This window comes from Leucopleurus acutus (genome assembly GCF_964270905.1).
Source record: "Leucopleurus acutus genome assembly, chromosome: 6".
NCBI classification, from domain to species: Eukaryota; Metazoa; Chordata; class Mammalia; order Artiodactyla; family Delphinidae; genus Leucopleurus; species Leucopleurus acutus.
In genome coordinates this window covers 59,566,071-59,590,424 of record NC_139149.1, presented here as the reverse complement: position 1 = coordinate 59,590,424, position 24,354 = coordinate 59,566,071, and the positions used below count along the sequence as shown (strand labels likewise).

Sequence of the window (24,354 nt, the reverse complement as noted above, 5' to 3'; positions counted from 1 at the left end):
TGGCCTTCTAAGGCTGACCGCCTCTGGCTGTCGCCAAACCCACCCTCTAACCCTCCCACTGCCTCTAGAAGACTTGTGCTCTCTTTGGATGGCCTCATGCCTCCGGTCTGATTTTTAAACACGTTTTTCAGGTCTGGGAGGTATTGAGATGTTTGTGGCCCTTCCATTGATGAATTCTTGGAGGTTAGTTGTATTTTCCTACCGTCAAGTTCTTGGGCAGCACTGCACTGTCCTCACAGAGCACCTTCAGGGGAGTGGGAACACAAGGGTTAAGCAATGGTGCAAGGGACTATGTGATAAAAGGCCCCCAAGAGGAGTCCAGAATGGGTCAAATGGCTGGAACTGTGGACAGAGGCCTTTGGGGAAACAGGACGTCAGCTGGACTGTGAGGGCTGAGTGAGGTTCATCTAGGTGGTAGGGAAGGAATTTCTTTGGGAGAGCTGAGTAAACCGAACATTGGTTATGGAGAGTAAACCTTGATTTTAGTTTTGAATGAACTATGAGGTCACAAGTCTACTTTATTCTTTAACTCTCTTGATTTGCTCATGCATTATCTGGCCAGCCAGTGAGTCAAAGGGATAGGAAAATTGAATGAGGGGTCACTGGTGCCTTGACAATTCTGACCATGGATCTGTCATTTTTTTCCACCTCCGCAATCTCATATACCAGTTCCAGGAACAGCAAATAGACAGAGCTGGGTCCAGATCTTATGCTCTGACTTCCCCAGGCCACTCTGGCTTAACTGCAGCTTCTCAAATCCAAGTGATGGCAAGAGATTTTATAAGCCTCCTCACTACAGCGTCTCTAATTTAAAATTTCAATGATGTTGCATTCTGAACAAGCGGGCACAACCAAATCATGGTTGTAACTGAGCAGTTTCTGAGAGCCAGAGTTTCAGAAGCATGCCATGTCTACAGCAACTTGTTGAGGTGAAATGCTAAATTACAGAGAACATACATAGAAGGCTTTTAAAATATTTGGTATTTCTGAATTGGAATAGCTGCACTTAAGTCAGAATGCTCTGAGCTGTGTGCAGGATGTTTTGACCCTGCCATTTTGAATTATTGGACATCCTGATCTTGATGTTTTGACCCTAGGAATTTTTTTTTTTTTTTTGCGGTGCGCGGACCTCTCACTGTTGTGGTCTCTCCCATTACAGAGCACAGGCTCCGGATGCGCAGGCCCAGCAGCCATGGCTCACAGGCCCAGCCGCTCCGCGGCATGTGGGATCTTCCTGGACCGGGGCACGAACCCGTTTCCCCTGCATCGGCAGGCGGACTCCCAACCACTGCGCCACCAGGGAAGCCTGACCCTAGGACATTTTGACTCTATATTTATGAGTAAAATATTGTGATCAGAAATCTATAACTACTGAGAAATGTTTGTCAAGAAAGAATGTCATTATGCCAATTTAATTCCCTGATATTCTATCCAACATAATAAAATTTTCCCATTTTTATATTAATTTTTTTATTGTATTGATCCTCCCCCATGAGATCAGTTCTTTTCAATGTAAGTTTTACAATGAAGATTTTGTATATCAATTTTTCTGTTGTTCATACCAAATATTACCAGTTATCACTTGTGTCACTGTGAGTCTTCTTTTGTAGCGGTTGTTTCTTCATCCAATTATCCCATTTCAGATTTTACTATTCTAAATTTTACTGTGAATACTTTGAAACATGGCAATTTATGGACTTCCCTGGCGGTCCAGCAGTTAAGACTCCGGGCTTCCAATGCAGGGGGCGTGGGTTCCATTCCTGGTCAGGGAATTAAGATCCCGCAGGCCACGCTGCGCAGCCGAAAAGTAAAACAAAAAAACAAAACAAAAAAATGGCTGTTTAATTTGTATTATTTTTATGAACTACATTCAGGAATTGGTTGAAAATAATTACTAGGTTACGTTTATTTCTAAAGTATCCTTGATAAATAATCTCTAGTTCTCCTTTCCATATTTGGGATTATTCAATTATTCAGGTTAGTTCTATAGAATTGCTAGTCTAGTGACTGTGCAAAGAGCAAAACATCCCGCTTTGTCTGGGCAATGCCTGGAGTGATGACTGCCTCTTTGGTAGCAACCAGTATAGACTCAGCTGTTCCAGACTTGATCAGAAGCCTACGAGGGTCGACCACATCACCCACACATAGAGGTGCCCAACTCAAAGAAATACTTTCTTAATTTATTCCTACTATAATTTTTTTCTCTTAAAATATCCCTGGTGCGTTTTTTTGGTGGTGTTTGTTGGTGGTTGTTGTTATAAACTCAGCCTCATGTAACTGATTTAACTTGATGGAAAAAAAAAGTCCCGTTCATCCTTGCTCTGTCCTTGACTTACATTCATCTTTCAACCTGGCAAGCAATTTGTGGTGAATAAGCATCATTAGGAAAAAAAATAACATCCACTCTTATTATTTCTTTACAAGCAAGAAGCAGACTCCAGATGTTCTTAGTTTGGTTTTGGCTGGGAGCATTGAGGTGACAAGTATTTTTTCATGAGATCTTATGTAGTGGTCAGTTTTGTGCACTGTTGGAATAACCTCTTTGTGATCAGCTACTGCACTAACTAGGGATGAGGTCATTAAGTCATTTTACTACCAGGCTGGATTCTCTAACAAATAGCCCAAGAAAGCAAGAAGAGCGGAAACAGCATGAAACAAGCAATCACTGGCATAATACCTTTTAAACCAGAGTCTTAAATAATTCCCCAGAATGCACATTTTGTTTAATAATTAGAGCCACATTTTGTGCTCCCATCAGAGTGACCCAGTTAAGAATACATTCAGCTACTTATCCAGAAATTTTTTTTTTAAACAAATTTATTTGTTTATTTATTTTTGGCCGTGTTGGGTCTTTGTTGCTGCGCGCAGGCTTTCTCTAGTTGCAGTGAGCAGGGACTACCCTTCGTTGCGGTGCACAGCCTTCTCATTGTGGTGGTTTCTCTTGTTGCGGAGCACAGGCTCTAGGCGCACGGGCTTCAGTAGTTGTGGCTCGTGGGCTCTAGAGCGCAGGCTCAGTAGTTGTGGCGCACGGGCTTAGTTGCTCTGCAGCATGTGGGATCTTCCCGGACCAGGGCTCAAACCCATGTCCCCTGCATTGGCAGGCGGATTCTTAACCACTGCGCCACCAGGGAAGCCCTATCCAGAAATTCTAATCAAAGAAAATATTTTATTGTTTATTTGGAAGCAGCATGCTATGAAGATAGCATACTTAGTATTAGCTCACTTTAAAAAAAATTAAACATGAACAAAGGACAAAGGGAAAAAAATAATTGAAAACAGACTGTGGTTGATACAAGCTTCGTGAGAAAGGATCACAGTGGAGCTTAAAACCTTAGAGAAGTTGGTTATCCTTGGTGGAAAAGAGGACTTTGGTGTCTGATGTCACCATTTCCCATCGCTTTTGCTTGTAAATGCAGATGGCAAACAATAAGAGTTAGACAACTGAGTTGTTGGATTGATGTTTAGGTCATACCTTCCCTTGCAAGTAAAGGTCATTTCCTATAACCTAGATTTTAATGCTGCCCAAATGCAGTTTGCACCTCCAGGCCCCAAGCACTGTATTAGAACAGGGCAGCTACTCTGGGAATATACGCATGTACTTGAAGACCGGTTTCTATTAAAAGAGACCTCCCCCCAAACCCCCCGCCATCCCCAGAATTGCCAGTGTGTCATGTGGTTTTCTACAGAGCATTGAGAATCCTATCCAGGCCAAAGGACACTTGATATTCAGGGTTAGTGAATGTTGAACAGAATCTCAGAAGGTACTGAAAGTAACACTTATTCATTTGACATATAATATGTTCGTTGCCACCTGACCCTTTGATTTGTAAAAATATGAATTTCCCAAGCTGGATCCCACAATTCCTGTCCTAAACTGCAGGCAGTTTCCGCCCACCCGTACCATTCGCCTCTTTACCCCCAGCTGCTTACAGCTTTCTTGCTACAAGGATGGTATTTACTGTCTTGCTCTAACAGGCTGTTGGTAATTTTAAATTTCTCTGGCTTTTAGCTTGTGATGTTATCATCCTGTTCTGTGTCTGTTTTCTTTTAGATTTGAGAGTGCTGACATCCCAAGAGGACTTCATGGACCCTTTTTTTCCCCTCTTTGCTCCTCCTTTGGCAAAATATAGAAAATGATATTCAAGGGCAGTCCCTGGGAACTTTGGAAAAGAAATAACCACAAATCACCTAGGCAATTGAGATCTTTGGTTTCTGGTGAGTCTTAAGGTATGATATATGGCATCATAATCAACATTAAGTTCAATAACCTTTTTTATTGCCTAAAAATGACAAGTCAAATCAAGTTGGCTCTGACCGTGATAAAAACCCAAATATCTTACTAAAATAAATACTAACCAGCAGTGTGGAGATTGGGTAAGGCAAGTGAGGCACTTGCCTTGGGCACAAAATGTAAGGGGGCATTAAAAAAAAACACCTCAGTAATCGAGATAAATGATATTTTAATGCAATATTTTTAAAAGAGAAAATTAATGCAAAAATTACATGATGAAAAAATATCAAAATTCTAAATACAGGCTCAGTAACAGTGCCTTGCCAAGCCATATGGGAGCCTTAGACAAAAGGAAAAATCAGTAATGCTTACTCTGTCTTTACGTAGAATTTCGATTCTTTATCACAGTTATTTCGCATTAATTGTCATTTATTTAAATATGACACTAGAATATTATTTATCTTGATTACTGAGCTTTTTGATTCCTCCCTTAAATTTTGCACCCAAGATGAGTGCCCCATTTAAGATAAGTTTTTCCATTTAACCTCACCCTAGTCCAGGCCCTGCTAACTAGAACAGCAATGGCTAGGGTAATAAAATGGTATGTTCCCTCCTCTAAAGATGTTAATTCAGGGAAATAAAATATGTTTGGTTATATTTAAGTCTAGTTACTTACACTGGACAACCAACACCCATAATTTGGCCCTGTTTTGGCTATAGTCTCACTTAGAAGGTATTTCCCAAATCCAAAAAATGGAAAGGTTGTCTTTTTGTTAATTCTTTTGGAAGGCAGCACATTAGCAAAATCCATTACATTAAAAAAAAAACGTGCTAGGAAAAGCTCAACTAGTTCAATTCATCAAAAGTTTCTCCTTCCGCGGAAGTTTCCTCTGGGTCTTTCTCTGTTGGTCTTGGCAGGAGAGGGCCTGTGGGGTTTTCTCCGGTATTCCACCCTTGTCCATCCCCCTTCGCTGACTTTGCTTTCCTCTTCATTGGCTCGTGAGTCGGTGTCTGTGCGCAAAGGCATCCCTGGGATGGTCCTGGGTTGATGGGAGGCATTTGGGTTTCTCTTAAAGTCAGGTGACTGATGAGTATTGAGTGCTGACTGAGAAACCCTGCAGAATTTGCCAGAGTATCTTTCTCTTGAAGGAGTGGAATGCTGACTTTTTCCACTGAATCTTCCTCTGAGAGAAGAACTGAGCGATAGGCTAGCATGATTGTGTTTGTTCCTGCTTCTATCTAAGTATCGACCCCTCTCTAAAGAGCTGTCAGTATTAAGACTGGAAAAGTCACTATCCCTGGAGTTGAGATGCAGAGAAAAGAAGTCTTTGGTCAGTCCATACTGAGTAGGAGAGGAGCTTCTGGACTGGTTTATAGGTGTTATCTGTTGGTACTTAATGGGCACCTGGGTCCGTCTCACAGCGGCAGCATAGGAGTCCTGGTCATTGAGATAGGGGAAGAATTGTGACCCCAGGATGCGGTTGCTCTGGGAGCGCTGTAAGGAGGTGTTGGATGCAATCTGCCGCATCCTCAGAGTATCCAGCCACTGGCAATCAGCACCTGTGGAAGAAACGGAAATGAACATCTTTGAAGCTACAGTAAATCTGCATGCCTAATTCATAAGCCTGTCTCAGGATACTTCAAGCCTATTTGGGAAGCTCAAAGTTTTACCATTCATAGACATTCTAGGCTAGTTATAAGGACATTTCCTTTATTATTATAAATACTTAAAAAAAATAAGGACATTTATACTTACCGAATTTATGCTACATGCTTGGCACTGTTCCAAAGGCTTTTTGTATAGTATCTCATTTAACCCTTCAAAAATCTTCTCAGGTCAACACTAATAATATCATTCTAGAATTGAGGAGACCGAAGCTTGAGAGGGGAAGTCACTGGACCCACAGTCACTCAGTTAATAATCTCAGGTCCTTCTGCATCTAAATCCCATCTTGTTCCCACTTAGCCATGTTGTCACTTCTAGAAATTGCTGTTTCAGTGTCTTTGGATGGCAGAGGTATGTTTAATAAACAAAAGGCTTTTTGCCAACCAGCACTTCTAAATCCTCAAGAACCCTAAATGCAGATAAAATAAATTGGGTTCTAATAGTTGAAACAGCTAAACATTGTTTGGGAGAGAGACTGTTCATATCTCCAGAGGAAAGATTCCTGAGGTTCAGGGATAAGAAATGTTTTCTGCATGAAAAATGAAGCTTCATGGCAAACAGGAAGAAGTTATGGTAAAAGAAAATGGTTAATTAACAAGAGCCATTTAGTAAGCTATATTTCAGTGAATAAGCAAGTTCCTCACACTTAAGATCTCTGTCTTCCCAAGGGCCTGAGTTGCCCTCATTCTTGAGTTCCCTGGTGTCCTCACTGAGCTACTCTGGCCGTGCTTGTGCCGATGGAGCTTCTGGAGAGGAACAGAGCATGCTCACCTCCCTCTGCCAGCAAGCAGCCTCCCTCACTGCTCTGCACAGGTGACTCCCGCCTCTCAGGTGAGGGACGCATCCAGATACAGGCAACCTCCTGTGTTCAGACACTCCTCACAGGCTTCATTCAACCACCACACGCCTTCTTCCCTTCATTTGGACTTCTCTGAAATCCTAGCTTCCAACAGAACCCTGATTTTGTTCAGTGTCCAACCCCCTCCATGGAGCCATGTGCATGGGGGAAGCTGACCACATCTGGCTCTAAGGCAGACTTTGATTAGTCCAAGCCAGACATAGCGATGCCATGGTCGGGAATGCACAAGGTGCTCAGCTCTGGCCATAGCAGCCTGAAAGGTAGTCTGCAGGGGGTTTCTAAGCAAGTCTTTCTTACTCCAAAACATGAGAACAGGGAAGGGATTGACCTCTCATTTCCTGTGGGCCTTATCATATGCTTTTTGTTTTTTTTTTTTACATCTTTATTGGAGTATAATTGCTTTACAATGGTGTGCTAGTTTCTGCTTTATAACAAAGTGAATCAGTTATACATATACACATATATCTCTTCCATCTTGAATTTCCCTCCCTCCCACCCTCCCTATCCCACCCCTCTAGCTGGTCACAAAGCACCGAGCTGATCTCCCTGTGCTATGTGGCTGCTTCCCACTAGCTATCTATTTTACGTTTGGTAGTGTGTATATGTCTATGCCACTCTCTCGCTTGGTCACAGTTTACACTTCCCCCTCCCCATATCCTCAAGTCCATTCTCTGGTAAGTCTGTGTCCTTATTCCTGTCTTACCCCTAGGTTCTTCATGACATTTTTTTTTCTTAAATTCCATATATATGTGTTAGCATATGGTATTTGTCTTTCTCTTTCTGATTTACTTCACTCTGTATGACAGACTATAGGTCCATCCACCTCATTACAAATAGCTCAATTTCATTTCTTTTTATGGCTGAGTAATATTCCATGTATATATGTGCCACATCTTCTATATCCATTCATCTGATGATGGACACTTAGGTTGTTTCCATCTCCTGGCTATTGTAAATAGAGCTGCAATGAACATTTTGGTACATGACTCTTTTTGAATTATGGTTTTCTCAGGGTATGTGCCCAGTAGTGGGATTGCTGGGTCATACGGTAGTTCTATTTGTAGTTTTCTAAGGAACCTCCATACTGTTCTCCATAGTGGCTGTACCAATTCACATTCCCACCAGCAGTGCAAGGGGGTTCCCTTTTCTCCACACCCTCTCCAGCATTTATTGTTTCTAGATTTTTTGATGATGGCCATTCTGACTGGTGTGAGATGATATCTCATTGTAGTTTTGATTTGCATTTCTCTAATGATTAATGATGTTGAGCATTCTTTCATGTGTTTGTTGGCAGTCTGTATATCTTCTTTGGAGAAATGTCTATTTAGGTCTTCTGCCCATTTTTGGATTGGGTTGTTTGTTGTTTTGTTATTGAGCTGCATGAGCTGCTTGTAAATTTTGAAGATTAATCCTTTGTCAGTTGCTTCATTGGCAAATATTTTCTCCCATTCTGAGGGTTGTCTTTTGGTCTTGTTTATGGTTTCCTTTGCTGCGCAAAAGCTTTGAAGTTTCATTAGGTCCCATTTGTTTATTTTTGTTTTTATTTCCATTTCTCTAGGAGGTGGGTCAAAAAGGATCTTGCTGTGATTTATGTCATAGAGTGTTCTGCCTATGTTTTCCTCTAAGAGTTTGATAGTTTCTGGCCTTACATTTAGGTCTTTAATCCATTTTGAGCTTATTTTTGTGTATGGTGTTAGGGAGTGATCTAATCTCATACTTTTATATGTACCTGTCCAGTTTTCCCAGTACCACTTACTGAAGAGGCTGTCCTTTCTCCACTGTACATTCCTGCCTCCTTTATCAAAGATAAGGTGACCATATGTGCATGGGTTTATCTCTGGGCTTTCTATCCTGTTGCATTGATCTATCTTTCTGTTTTTGTGCCAGTACCATGCTGTCTTGATTACTGTAGCTTTGTAGTATAGTCTGAAGTCAGGGAGCCTGAATCCTCCAGCTCCGTTTTTCGTTCTCAAGATTGCTTTGGCTATTAGGGGTCTTTTGTGTTTGCATACAAATTGCGAAATTTTCTGTTCTAGTTCTGTGAAAAATGCCAATGGTAGTTTGATAGGGATTGCATTGAATCTGTAGATTGCTTTGGGTAGTAGAGTCATTTTCACAACGTTGATGCTTCCAATCCAAGAACATGGTATATCTCTCCATCTATTTGTATCATCTTTAATTACTTTCATCAGTGTCTTATAATTTTCTGCATACAGGTCTTTTGCCTCCTTAGGTAGGTTTATTCCTAGATATTTTATTCTTTTTGTTGCAGTGGTAAATGGGATTGTTTTCTTGATTTCACTTTCAGATTTTTCATCATTAGTATATAGGAATGCCAGAGATTTCTGTGCATTAATTTTGTATCCTGCTACTTTACCAAATTCATTGATTAGCTCTAGTAGTTTTCTGGTAGCATCTTTAGGCTTCTCTATGTATAGTATCATGTCATCTGCAAACAGTGACAGCTTTACTTCTTCTTTTCCGATTTGGATTCCTTTTATTTCCTTTTCTTCTCTGATTGCTGTGGCTAAAACTTCCAAAACTATGTTGAATAAGAGTGGTGAGAGTGGGCAACCTTGTCTTGTTCCTGATCTTAGTGGAAATGCTTTCAGTTTTTCACCATTGAGGACGATGTTGGCTGTGGGTTTGTCATATATGGCCTTTCTTATGTTGAGGAAAGTTCCCTCTATGCCTACTTTCTGCAGGGTTTTTATCAGAAATTGGTGAGTTTTGTCGAAAGCTTTCTCTGCATCTATTGAGATGATCATATGGTTTTTCTCCTTCAGTTTGTTAATATGGTGTATCACGTTGATTGATTTGCGTATATTGAAGAATCCTTGCATTCCTGGAATAAACCCCGCTTGATCATGGTGTATGATCCTTTTAATGTGCTGTTGGATTCTGTTTGCTAGTATTTTGTTGAGGATTTTTGCATCTATGTTCATCAGTGATATTGGCCTGTAGTTTTCTTTCCTCGTGACATCCTTGTCTGGTTTTGGTATCAGGGTGATGGTGGCCTCGTAGAATGAGTTTGGGAGTGTTCCTCCCTCTGCTATATTTTGGAAGAGTTTGAGAAGGATAGGTGTTAGCTCTTCTCTAAATGTTTGATAGAATTCGCCTGTGAAACCATCTGGTCCTGGGCTTTTGTTTGTTGGGAGATTTTTTTTTTTTTGCAGTACGCGGGCCTCTCACTGTTGTGGCCTCTCCTGTTGTGGAGCACAGGCTCCGGACGCGCAGGCTCAGCGGCCATGACTCACGGGCCCAGCCGCTCTGTGGCATCTTCCTGGACCGGGGTGCGAACCCGCGTCCCCTGCATCGGCAGGCGGACTCTCAACCACTGCGCCACCAGGGAAGCCCTGTTGGAAGAATTTTAATCACAGTTTCAATTTCAGTGCTTGTGATTGGTCTGTTCATATATTCTATTTCTTCCTGATTCAGTCTTCCAGGTTGTGCTTTTCTAAGAATTTGTCCATTTCTTCCTGTTGTCCATTTTATTGGCATAGAGTTGCTTGTAGTAATCTCTCATGATCTTTTGTATTTCTGCAGTGTCCGTTGTTACTTCTCCTTTTTCATTTCTAATTCTATTGAGTTGAGTCTTCTCCCTTTTTTTCTTGATGAGTCTGGCTAATGGTTTATCAATTTTGTTTATCTTCTCAAAGAACCAGCTTTTAGTTTTATTGATCTTTGCTATCGTTTTCTTCATTTCTTTTTCATTGATTTCTGATCTGATCTTTATGATTTCTTTCCTTCTGCTAACTTTGGAGTTTTTTTCTTCTTCTTTCTCTAAGTGCTTTAGGTGCAAGGTTAAGGTGTTTATTCAAGATGTTTCCTGTTTCTTAAGGTAAGATTGTATTGCTATAAACTGCCCTTTTAGAACTGCTTTTGCTGCATCCCATAGGTTTTGGGTCGTCCTGTTTCCATTGTCATTTGTTTCTAGGTATTTTTTTATTTCCCCTTTGATTTCTTCAGTGATCACTTCATTATTAAGTAGTGTATTGTTTAGCCTCCATGTGTTTGTATTTTTTACAGATCTTTTCCTGTAATTGATATCTAGTCTCATAGCATTGTGGTTAGAAAAGATACATGATACAATTTCAATTTTCTTAAATTTACCAAGGCTTGATTTGTGACCCAAGATATGATCTATTCTGGAGAATGTTCCATGAGCACTTGAGAAAAATGTGTATTCTGTTGTTTTTGGATGGAATGTCCTATAAATATCAATTAAAAGTCCATCTTGTTTAATGTATCATTTAAAGGTTGTGTTTCCTTATTTATTTTCATTTTGGATGATCTGTCCATTGGTGAAAGTGGGGTGTTAAAGTCCCCTACTATGAATGTGTTACTGTCGATTTCCCCTTTTATGGCTGTTAGTATTTGCCTTATGTATTGAGGTGCTCCTATGTTGGGTGCATAAATATTTACAATTGTTATATCTTCTTCTTGGATCGATCCCTTGATCATTATGTAGTGTCCTTCTTTGTCTCTTCTAATAGTCTTTATTTTAAAGTCTATTTTGTCTGATATGAGAATTGCTACACCAGCTTTCTTTTGGTTTCCATTTGCATGGAATATCTTTTTCCATCTTCTCACTTTCAGTCTGTATGTGTCTCTAGGTCTGAAGTGGGTTTCTTTTAGACAGCATATATATGGGTCTTGTATTTGTATCCATTCAGCCTTATCATATCTTTATGTGATGACTGTGAACATGAGAGGAGCTAGGCTGAGGGCAAAGGCAACATATTGAGGATGGCAGAGTGGAATGAAGGAAAGGTTCATTTCTCATCCTTAACATGGTTGAGCAGCTTATCTTACTGCACCTGGAGCCTGGCCTACCTCTGGACTTCTTGTTATAGAAGACAATAAATTTTATTATAGTTAAAACCTGTTGTTGGGTTTAGAGTACTGCCCAGGATCCTGGGCCCCGTGGCTGGTGGGCATTTAAAAACACCTAGTCTGGGACTTCGCTGGTGGTGCAGTGGTTAAGAATCTGCCTGCCAGTGCAGGGGACACGGGTTCGAGCCCTAGTCCAGGAGGATCCCACATGCTGCGGAGCAACTAAGGCCGTGCACCACAACTACTGAGCCTGCGCTCTAGAGCCCATAAGCCACAACTACTGAGCCTGCGTGCCTAGAGCCTGTGCTCCGCAACAAAAGAAGCCACCGCAATGAGAAACCCGCACACCAAAATGAAGAGTAGCCCCCGCTCACCGCAACTAGAGAAAGCCGGGGCGTAGCAACGAAGACCCAATGCAGCCAAAAATAAATAAAATAAATTAATTTAAAAACAAACAAAAAAAAACACACCTAGTCTCCTTGGCAAGCGAGTCCTTATAGTGGAGGACACAGAAGCTAGGCTCTCATAACTCAGGGACACTAGCCATCAGGGTACTTTGTTTCCATGCCACCAAAGAACCTTCTGTTATGGCTTCTCAGGTATATTTTCTTATTGGGAAGAAGAGGCACTGATCAGAAAACGTGTGTTTCTGGTTTGTTGGGGAGGTGTGTTTCTCACGGTGAAAAGTGATTTGCATGGGGTTTTATGTATCCATCTCCTTCATGTTTGTTAGCCTGACTCTGGGTTGTATTAGAGTTTCTGGACCTGCAAAGGTGAAGGTCAGAACTTCTTCCCTGAAGCTAGCAAATAATGACCAGTTCAACAGCAAGTCAGCCTGCCTTCCTCTGTTATTTCTAAATGGTTTCTTTATAGTGTCTGTAATTACTGTCACCACTACCCAGTATATGTATTTCATGTTTTCTCTTTCTCTATCCTCCCTTCTTTCCTTCCTTCCTTCCTTTTATTTTCCCCCTCGCTCCCTTCCCCTATCATTCTCTTTTTTTTTTTTTCTCATTTTTTGGCCGCACGGCACAGCACGTGGGATCTTAACTCCCTGACCAGGGATCAAGCCTACACCCCCTGCAGTGGAAGCTCGGAGTCTTAACCATTGGACCGCCAGGAAAGTCCCACCCCTATCATTCTTATGCTTTGACGGATCCATGGTGCTCCCGACTCAAGAGGTCGCCCCAGTGATGGCAGTGATTCTATAGGAAGGTTTGTTGGACATGGAAGATGATTCTTATCTTTATCTACAATTTTGGAAACTAAATATATATGTGTATAAATATACATACATATTTTATTTACCAATATAAAATAATCACTAATTTTCATCTTTTATGGTAGTTATCCAAATATTATACTTTATTATAATATGTCTCTATTTCCAAGCCCATAAATACTACTTTCCATATAATTTGTGTATAAAACCCAATATTCTAAAAAAAGAAGAAGGAAGTATTATATTAGAAATTATGTCAATTCACAGACTGGCGCTTATCCCTGGTCTGAGGATTTGACATTTCCGTTTTGGAACATGTCTAGCGCACAGCTGACTTACTTGAGTCAGACCTGCTTCCAGCGTTGCCCTCTGAGTTGGGGAATAACGTCTGGATGGCAAGCTGGACAACTTTCACTTCATCCTGAGGTTTCGTTCTACTCCACTGAATTGAATGGACGTGCTTAGTGCTTTTTGGAGCTCTAACATCGCTCTGTAAAAAAAAAAAAAAAAAGGGAGAGAAACCCACAACCAAATATACACACGTTTATAAAATAGGAAGGAAGGAAAACCAGGTTATCATATCCCTTCAGTGTAACTCCTTAGAACACTATCATAATGCGTTAGGTAATATATTTGCACGGTTTGCCTGAATATGGTAATCTGATTAAAAGAAAAATTTTAACTACTTTATTCCTTAGTGGACTATAGTATAGTTAAAAAGGTGGTTGTCTTCTCTAAGAATTTGTTAGTTGGCAAATCTCAATTTACCTCTTCGTTTAATACGTAATGATAAACATAACAATGTCTTTTGTTTATAGTAGTTGAACTCAGATATTTTGTTGAATAAATAAAAATCTGACCACTATTTTGCCCAGGACTGCCTGTGATCATCCTGGGTAACTGGGTGAGTGTGGGTAGGTCGGTGGGACTAATTACCCCCATGGGAGGGTACAGGGTAACAAATGCAAAAGTGAGGCAGGATAGAGAATTAAGAATAAGGATTAGAAAAAGGAGAGGACGCCGGATCAAGACACACCACTTTCTTTGTCCTGTGCTCCCCTTCATCACCAGGTGTCACAAATCAGACTAGATTGGAGAGCCTCAGGATTTGATACGGTTATGAAAATATATATTTTTTAAAATCCTGAAGTGACTGTTACAGACACAAGTAGCGTATCATCGTGGAGCCTGAGAAGGAGGAAGAAGGAGAGGAGAGGCGGGAGAGAGAGAAAGAGAAGGAAAAACTTGGTGAGGTGTATCTCCAGAACTAAGGCAGGTAGAGATGAAACTTGGCTGTTATGACTGTCCAGTTACTCAGAGAGGGCTTTTCCTTAGTAGTGGGGGGGGGGGGGGCGGTGGGGCTGGTCAACAGGCTCTAGAATAATCCAGATTCCAAGTTCCTCAAGACCAGTCACCTTCTTTTATTTAGGTTCTGTGCCCTGCAGGCAACGCTTTGACAGTGAATGCTCTTTCTCAGGTGCCTCATCCCTGACAGGCAGTGCACCCTGGGTGATGAGGATAAATCATTGCTGTTGTCCTAATTAGCTTCCAGCATCGGGTCACCCTGGATAAGCGGACTGTCCAGGGTTTGGATTTCTCACGTTCAAAAGCCACACCCTGGCAGCTCAGAAGACCGTCCCAGTGCAGCAGCACACAAAGTCCCACTCCAGGCTGACTTCCCTCACCTTACTGCTAGGAAGGGAACAGATAGAATAGGAAGAGTGGAAACTGTATTCACAGTCAGAGGACCTGGGTGTGACTCTCACCGACTCTCACTGACTACCCCAAACCTCGGGGCCGCCTTTCATCTCTCTGAGCCCGTTTTCCCTAGCTGCCAGGTGAAGACGATGCTCCCTGTTTTTGACTCTTTGCACAAGGTTAATGAGATAACACAGGTGTAAGCTCCTCTTACAGTGCCCAGGTCATGGCAAATGCTTATTAAATGTTTCTTGGGTGAATAAATGAGTGAATGAATGAGGGCATGTCCTATTAAGGGTAGCCGCATACTAATACCTCCATGGGTGCCAAGACTCTGCTATAACTGTTTCCCTCCACCCCGTTCCCCCAGGGTTTCTCTACCTCGTGAAGCAGATTTTCCCACCACCATGAAGACCTTGCTGATTTTTAAAACATAATTAGATCATTTAAAGCAGCAGACTACTTAAAACACCCACTGGCTTCCCATGGTGCTTACAGTAAATCCAAACTCTTCACTGCGGCTCTGGAGGCTCTAGGCTCGGCCCCGCCCACCTCTCTAGCCTTGTCACGCCCTCTGTGCTTCAGGAACTTGCACTTGCCCTTCCTCTGCTCTTCCTTGTTGCCTCCCCCTCAGAGAAGGAGCCTTCCCTCACCATCCAATCTAACGCCCCGTGTCTCACTATTTTCTGGTTCTCACTTATCACTCTGAGATTACTTATTTATCATCTATCTCCCCCCACTGGAGTACATATAAGCCTCGAGAGAGTAGAGATTTAGTCTATCCTAATCACGGAATGTTACTCGTTGGTAGGTATTTGCTCAATATATGAATTTTAATTTTAATAGCACATTTTTCTAAAGTATACGTTTTTCTATTTTTCCATATATAAAATATGTGGAGTCTGGTTTTGATAGTAGACCCCCCTTATGGTAGTGGAAGTTGCACTCTGTGAAGAAGTGCTGATCTACCTTCACCCCAAGACTCTAAGCACCAAGAAGGCAGAGCTCTTTAGACCCCCCTTACGGTAGTAGAAGTTGCACTCTGTGAAGAATTGCTGATCTACCTTCACCCCTAGACTCTAAGCACCAAGAAGGCGGAGCTCTGTCTTGGTCACTGTTCCGTATCCCCAGTACCTCACACATGCATACGTGGTATGCAGAAGGTGCTCAATCATTAACTGACGAATGAATGAATTACTACCTCAATCTCTAGGCAAGTGTATCCCATTCTCAATCCTTCCCAACACTTCGTTAGAATAATTGTATTGATCTTCCCATACTCATGTTGGTTAAGTAGTTTCTCTTCCAATAAATTTTAAGAACTCTGAGGGAGCAAATAAATCCCTACGGAGAAACTGATGGTGAAGCCAACAGGTGCCCACCCCCTGCCCAGCTTACCTCATATGTGACTGTGCATTCTACAGTCTGATTTTCCATTATTCCTATAATCCACTTCTCCATTACAAACGGGGGCTGAAAAAAACAAAAGTTCGGATGGGTGTAGTGCCATCGTACAGCCTGCCCTGCTACAGCACAGGTTTCTTGGAGGCCGGCTGTGCCGTACACAGCTGGCAAATAGGGCGCGATTCAGGTTATCGTGAAAGCCATGATGTCAGATTATTAGGAAACTCATGTTGGTTCACATGTGATTACTCACAACATGCTAATGTCTAATGTTTGGGGGTTTGGTTTCATAACATATCCTTTCCTATGTTTGTGAACAGCTAATCTTGGCTCCCACAATCTTCTCTTTTCCGATACATCACTCAATCCAATCATTAGGTCATTAACTCAAGCTAATGTGTGGAAGCCTCAGCGGAAAGTTTTCTCACCATTAAGAGAAGCCTTAACAACCTTAGAAGACCCTAAAGTGACTTTTTTGGTTGCAAGCAGTGGCTGGTTTAGCGGCTTCATAACCACCCTGCTATCAGGCTACCCGGCAATGCTGCAGGTGCAAATGAAACTGGGAAGACATTTCTCCACTATATTAAAATAAATGAGTAATAAAGAAGCCTATGCCTTGGATCCTATTTTAAGTTTGATGAAAATGGTCTTTATTAGAAGTGAATCTCCACTCTCTTCCCACCCCCCAACCCATCATTCCAGGTTTAAGGCTGCAAATGACTTGCCATGAGATAGGCACAAAGCAAATGTGGTAGAGATTTAACTGGGCTTCTTTTTTTTATCAAGAGAAAACCAAAGAGATTTTTATTAACATGTATACCTCATGTATACACAGGAGATACCCAGGGAAAAATGAGTAACTCAAAGAATTCAGGATTAAATGCCATCTTTATAGAGAAAGGGGAAGAGGGGGATGCAGGCCTCTTGGAGGGGAGTAAATGATTTTTAGGAAAGATGAATGGGCCCTCAGAGGGACAGACGGAAGGTTTGTGACAAAGTTTGTCTGGGTATGGAGTCAACTTCTAGTCTCTCCTGTGACAAGAATCAATCTCCTCTGTTTTGTTTTTCTTCCTTAATTAGGATTTTTATTATTTCTGTTGATGTTAAAAAGTTCTACAGATTTTGAACGGCCCGCCCCTATCCTGTTTTTCCCATAAGCCCTGTTAATGTTGCTGCATGATTTTGCAGAAGATATGGTTCCTCTAGAATGTCTATATGGCCTTAGAGCAGAAGCACCTGTATTCAGTTTTATAACTCCACCCCGTTCTTTTTGCTCTGAGTGACTTCCTTCTGTTATCAGGCAGTGCCTTGCTTCTCAGTGACACTGAAGCCACTAACAACTGGCGGCAACCAGAGATGGCACGGGTGGGGAGGAAAGAGAAAGTGTGTGTCCAGTCTCCAAGATACCAAAACACAGTCTGTCCCAACAGAATAAGGGAAAGGTGAAAGCAGATCATAAACTTTGTGATAAATAACATAACTTCCAGTTACTCAGGGCAGTCCAACAAGGAATATGCATATGCTTCTAAATTAAAAGGACTTGGGTGGTTAGCAACCTCGTGCCTGGGAAGCGAGAACACATTCGCCAAGTCTAATGCTGTGGCTTTGAAGACTCTTTGCACTTCCCCACTTGTGTTTGTACCATGGCTCTTTGCTGCCAGCCCCATTTTCCTCACTGAAACCAAATACACAGTCAAGAGTGTACTAGAGTTAATGGCTTATGTGACGTTTAGGGTGACTGTCCTATTGACATCATGGTTATTCACCTGAGTTGTTGACCTTCTACAATTGAAGTCTTATATGTATTTTTTCAGTATTGTTGACAGATTTGAATTTTTCCATGTTGAAGAGAAGCTAAGCATTTTTCTAAGACTGTCTTCAGTGTTTTAATGGGCGTGCTTGTACCATTGACCCCAAAGTAGTAAGATGCTCTCTGGCCACTCCGGGAATTCATAGGTGTGAAGTCAAGGAAGCCATGAAGACTTCAACATGTGCTTCATGAATAATCTCATCTCAGTTCTTCAAGAAATTCAATACCACCAAGAAAGCCTTTCTCCTGACAAGTTTTTAAAAGTTGAAAATGACCCAAAATTCGAGGTAAACAGTTACATCATTAGCATTTTCTTTCCTTTAATAAGTGACGGAATACACATAAAGAAATGTAGAAGAAAGTTAAAAAAAATTAAACAGCACTTTTCTTGTAGTACTTTTTAGTTCACACAGCATAAGTGGAATTTTAACAAAAAACTATTATGATCTCAATCTGCTAAATAAAATGTGCCTTTCAACAGCCAGCTTGAGGCTGAGCTGGTGTGAGCATCACAGGCACAAAAGCACGCTGCTGGGGTATTTTAATGTCTTTGTTTGACGTCTGTGAATTCAAAAAAGCCTTTAAGTAGTAAACAGAACTCTACCTTTGTCATCTTTAAAATCTCTGCATCAGGTAGGTTAGTGTTGAATGTCACATCTTTGATGTAGGTTATTGCAATTTCATCCCCATCCATTTCCATATACATTTTCCACTTACAATCCTAGAATTAAAAGAAAAATTATAGAATTTGAGAAAGTAAAACAATCTTTTTTTGGTCTCAATGTTTTATAACACATGACGTATTCTAAATGAAGTATTACTGGAGTGTTTTTTTTTTTCTTTATCAATAAAAGGACATGAAATTAGATCTCTTTCTATATCTAAATAATCCCCAGGTGGGGCCGTCTTGAGACACCATTTATCAATCTAAATGTTCTATTATAGGAGTTGCAAACTCCACATCCTAAATGAGCAAGGTAGATAAAAATGAATAAAGCCAGGCAGTTTCATTACAGAGCCTTAAACTGTAATATTTCACAATGGACCCACTTAATTTACATATTAAACATGGTAGGGATATTTTTCCATTGACCCTAAGAAATGTGGTCTTCCCACTTTTTTTGAAATATAAGTCCCTCTGGATCTACCTTTCACTTTTCCAGTGTTGGTAATGACATGGGTTCAAGAAATAGCTCCCTTTCTTCTGAACAGGAAACGTGAGTATGTACGGCAATGCATAACTGGCCCAAGCATTGGGGGGGTGGGGGGGTCAGGGGAAGGGTTAAGGGACTCTTGGGATCTAAAGGGCAACTGCCCTAAAGGGACAGCCACCACTCAGCTTCTGTTGATTGTTCCCATGTGGGAATATGCGTCTAGTCTTGCTAGGTCCTTTAATGATTTATGAAAAGTTGGATATCTGATTCTTGTATGAAACCTCTTGATTTTTTAAATGATGGTATGTTCATTAAATTTTCAGTAAAACCACGAGGTAATGAAAGAGTGCTCTACACCATTAGTCACCAGGGGAATGTAAATGAAAACCACAATGAGATACCACTATATACATACCAGGTGGCTAAGACTGATAACATCAAATGTTGGCTGTGATTTGGAGCTACTGGGTTGTTGGTTGGAGTGTAAACGGTAAAATCACTTTGGGAAAAGTTTTGGCAATTTATTATAAAACTAAACATATATGTACTCTATGACACGGAAATTCTACTCCTAAGTATTTACCCAAGTAAAATGAAAAAAGACTTGTACAGTATTCTTCTGAGCAGCTTTGTCATAATAGCTAAAAAACTGGAAACAGGCCAAGTGTTGACCAACACTTTCACAGAATGGAATATACTCAGCAATACAAAGGAACTAATTATTGATGCACGCAACAACATGGATAAATCGCAAAAGCATTATAGCAAGTGAAATTTTGTATAAAAAGAACAAACTAAGGCTTCCATTTACATGAATTTCTAGAACAGACAAAACCAGTCTACAGTGGAAAATATTCAGAAAAGTGGTTGCTTCTGCAGATGGGGACTGACTGGGAAGGGGCATGAGGGGACTTTCTGGAGATGCTAATGCTCTATATAGATAGTGGTCTGAGTTATATAGGTATATGCATTTGTTAAAACACAGCAGATGTATACTTCAGATATGTGCATTTCTTACTGAGCTCTAGTATATTGAAGTATTTAGGAGGGAGTGTACTCGTATCTGCAAATTACTTTGAAATGCATCCAAAAATAAAGATTGATAGATGGTTAAGAAGATAGAGGGATGGACAGATATGTAATAAAGTAAGTAGATCCTGATGCTTGAATCTAGGAGTTGAGTATACAAGAATTCCTATAAAATTTTTTCAACTTTGCTGAAAAATTTAATAATAAAAATGTTGGGGTATAAACACTGTGTATGCAATTAAAAGGAAAAAGAGACCCATGTCTGTGCACCAAATCTGACCCCTGGATCATAAATTCATCTTCTTTCTTATTCTATTTGAAGAATGAAGGATTCTGAGAGATTAAGGATAAAGCACTGACCACCTTACATGCTGAAACCAGAACATGCTCTCACACAAGCAGACCTGGAATGTTCCCAGAGCAAGCTCGGACACAATTATTATGGAAAAACGCTAACAAAGGGGCTGCTGAAAACCTGTTGGCTTCAGTAGGAAGCTGGGGGCGCCCCATGTTTTAGGAAAGCTTCTGGACGAATTGCAGAACCAAGAAGAGCCCAGGCCTGAAGGGAGGGCCCCTCTTTGCCCAGCCACATTCACAAGATGGACAGCCAATTAGTGAAGGAAAAGGTCTATTCAATAGCGTGAAAAACCAGCTCCTGGCTAACACAAGTCAAATTAGTCGCTCAGAATTGACAAATCTCTCAGTATTTCCTTGTTTTGGAGCCACTGCTACCCTGGCAACGTGAGCCCTGAGATAACTGGGCAGGATAATCGCTCTTTGGAGTCATGACTGCTCTTCTCTGAAATAGCAAGAGCCTCCTCAAGGCGGTAGCTGGAATAAAAAGCCTTAGAACAGACAAGTTGACTTAGTTCTGTTCCTCGTGCCTGGCAAGTCTTGGAATGAAGTTAGTCAAAAGCACAGTTAAAAGACCTTGAATTGTGGTGCAAATGCCCAATCCCCTCTGCTTCACCTCCGTGACCTCAGGCCCCAATCAGACCTTGCCGAGGACAGGCTCAGGGGAGCTCTGCGTGGAGAAGGGTCTGACTGGAGGGAACCCAGGCTGTGGAGTGCTTACTACGCTTTCGGCATCTTGCTGGGTACTTACACTGTGCTCTTTTATTTGACATCCATAATGACCCTGCAAGTTAGCTTTATTTGCCCATCAGGCAAGTGAGAAAAATGAGGCTTAGACAGATGAAGGAATTTTTCTAGGTTTTCCTAGCCAAGAAGTGGCGGAGGTGGGATTAGAAAAGCACAAGGCTGGGGACTTCCCTGGTGGTCCAGTGGTTAAGAATCTGCCTTCCAATGCAGCGGACGCGGGTTCGATCCCTGGTTGGGGAACTAAGATCCCACATGCCATGGGGCAACTAAGCCCGCACACCACAGTTAGAGAGAAGACCCAACACAACCAAAAATAAAATTAAAAAAAAAAAGGCACAAGGCTGCTTGGCTCCAAAGTTGGAGGAGATACTAATAGGGAAGGGCAACTGGGAGGGTGGCAGGACAAACTCATTGGATGGTTGACAGAGTTCCAGAATGGGACCAGCTATTAAAGGAGCAGGAGCAGAGAAGACTTTGCTAATACAACCAAAAAAGCAAGTGGTCACAGGTCCTCCCCTAAGCCCCAACTTCTTTGTTTCCTCAAAGTCCAATGTGGAGAAACAGGATCTAGATATAGGGTTACAGTCCTTTTATTTTTTTAATTCTTTTCCTCCTAGCTGAAAGAAAGCCTTTTACCTGAACCATAAAAGAAGCTATCTTCTACAGAAGCCATAAAGCTATAATCAGAGAAGTGATAAGAGGGGCATTATCCATTCATTAAAAAGTAGGCATTGATTGTTACACAGATGGAGAGAAAGAAAGGAAATATGCAGTGTTCACCCAAATTATTAATTTAATATGTCAAGGCCCTGATGTAACTCCTGGGTATTTTCAGGGTATGTATGATTTTATTGTTGTCTAGTTAAGAAAAGTAATCTACAAATAAAGTAATGGAATTCTTTAAATTCTGATCAATTTTAAATTACCCTAAGGTATTCCTGATATTTCTGTTACTCGGTGAGCCAAAGGTGTCCAAAAGCATTCTCCACAACTCCCAGGACTTAAACAACTTATTGAATTCCACAGGACCCCACTGCAGACGGGATGCCCGCAGTGTACGGAGTTCTTAACCAACGGATCATTGGGAAGGTTTTCATATGAATAAGATGAATTAACTCATCAATAATATCACTAAAAATAACAATTGTGCATACTTATGAGCCTAATATAGAATTTTACAAGCACAGTTGCTAGCTTTTCAGTTTCTTGGTAGTGATATGGACCAGATAGTGGGAATAGACTCTGATTTAAAAACCATTCACTTTTACCAGGGTGAACTATTGATTTTGGCTTGATGTGAATGACAGAAATGTGGGTATTGATTTCTGAATGGGAAACATTCAAGAGTTACTTTGAACGTCTGCGAACAACTTGATCTTGACAGGCAGAAATCAAAAGCAGACAGCTCTGTATTCTGAGAGAGCCCTGAAGGACTCCTTTTCCAAAACGATTTCACCCCTGGCAGTCTGCAGTGGTTCTGTTATTCACTCATTTGGTTTAAGGTGCTGAGAATTCCTATTCAAATGGAAACAATATAGGAAAGGATCATCATTGAGCCATTACCTGGGGGGGTGGGGGGGGGGTGGAGCAAGACAGGGGTTAGGCGAAAGATCACAAGTTTAAAGGGCAACCACCTGAGCTGGAATCCCAGTTTTGCCACTTTCCCCACAACCTCAGGCAAGTTATAGAACCTGTCTGAATCTCAGTGTTCTTTCATGACGAGTGGGTGGTTGTATTTGGACTCAATGAGATAATGTAAATAAAGTACCCAGCACTGTGCTGAAGCCAAATTAGGAGCCCCCAAAGAAGTGATTACTGTTGTTACCAATACAGGTCCCCAATAGAGCTCCAATCTGTTATGACATCAGCCAGCCCGTCATCTAGCAGCCATCTAAGAGAATGGGCGAGAAGGTAAGTGAGGCAGGAAGGTTCAAAGAGTGTTTAGAATAGGGACCCGGCCACAGTGGACAGGCTGGATCAAAGCATCTTCCTTGGGCAGGAGTTTGGGGATCCGGAGGGCACTGACTGACACTGGTGCCGGGGACTGATCAGTGTTGGAAAAAAGAAAGTGCAGCCAAGTGGCGACACAGCAAAGACTGCCTTTCTGAAATAAGTAGAAGGAAGAAACTTAGATCTTCTTACATACATGGATTAGATAACACCAATACTGCCCTTTCCTGTTTCAACAGATCCTGATGCAGCCCTACCAACAGAAACCAGCAGATGTCCGGAGGGACAGTGGCTGTGAAATGTGACTGACAGCCAGAGAGCCTCATCTTGGCTGAGGAAACTAAAGCACAGAGGGATGAGGTCATTTGACCAAGATCACACAGAGAGCAAGTGGTGGGGTTCCGAACTAAACCAAGGGGGCCCACTGTGCTATGAAGAGCAGGTTTCCCCTCTGTCTTTTCTGAATCCTGAACTTGCCCTCTTACGGGTTAACAAGAGTAAGAATTATAGTACTTTCCAGCTTCCAAAGTCAACGAGTAGTCCAGATTATCTTGGTGAGTTCCTTGATAGGACTCCACGGCAGAGACTGAAATACTGAGTCTCTCCAATAAGTCCAACACAGTCCATTTCCCCCTCCTTTATTGAAAAAGAGCATTGTTAAAAGTGTATATGGTGCCATTCCACTGTTTGTAAGCTCCTTTCCTTGACTGATTGGGCCAGGATCTGGAATCACAAACACTTCCCTCCAGTCCTGGCTTAGGCTTTGTGGCTAGGCAGGACGGCCACTCCCCAAAGCAGAAACAACCTTCTCCCCTCTGTTTGCACAAGCGAAATCATGGGGCAGGTCCTGACTACCATGGATTTTTTATTTCATAACTAGATTCCCACCCAAGAGGACATTCCCACTTTTCAAATTTGTACCTTGCACATCTCTATGGAGTGCTAGTTACTAATCTCTAGGGAAAAGGCGGTGACACAGCAGCCTTTGGGGAAGTTCTTCACTGAGGCTGAATAGCAAAAAACAGCTATCCAGACCTTTCTACTAGCTAGCTAATCTGCCCCTCAGTGCAAATCTATAAGAAACAGATGGGATTCTGTTGGGGCGAGGGGAATTTTTGCATTGGAAACTGATGAAAAAAAAGACAATTCTGTTGAGTGCCCAGGATATGTACCATTTCAGCTGCTGAAATACCTGGATAATTTTAGGAGCGAGTGTGTGGTTAATGGAGGATGAGAAAGCATTCCGTTTGAACTGCTTCAGCATTGCCAATTACATGAAAAGATTTTCTGAATTAAGATTACTGGCCAAGTAAAACAGAAACTCCTACACTGTGAAGTTAACATCCTAAACAACACTCAGTTAATGCTAAATTAAATATCTCTTTGTGAGAAAT

General features: G+C 41.5%; 1 protein-coding gene across 1 annotated transcript in view; it reads right to left on the bottom strand.

Annotated features, from left to right (window-relative positions):
* Positions 1–5,068: 5,068 nt before the first annotated feature.
* Positions 5,069–24,354, bottom strand: part of MAP3K20 (mitogen-activated protein kinase kinase kinase 20) — a 171,876-nt gene continuing 152,590 nt past the window's right edge. Inside the window, exons 17-20 of the mRNA XM_082841161.1 lie at positions 18,331–18,447; positions 15,911–15,985; positions 13,154–13,304; positions 5,069–5,791 (exon numbers count right to left, since the gene is read on the bottom strand). Coding sequence (XP_082697287.1) covers positions 5,091–5,791; positions 13,154–13,304; positions 15,911–15,985; positions 18,331–18,447 — 1,044 coding nt within the window. The 3' untranslated portion in view covers positions 5,069–5,090. The remainder of the gene's footprint in view (positions 5,792–13,153; positions 13,305–15,910; positions 15,986–18,330; positions 18,448–24,354) is intronic.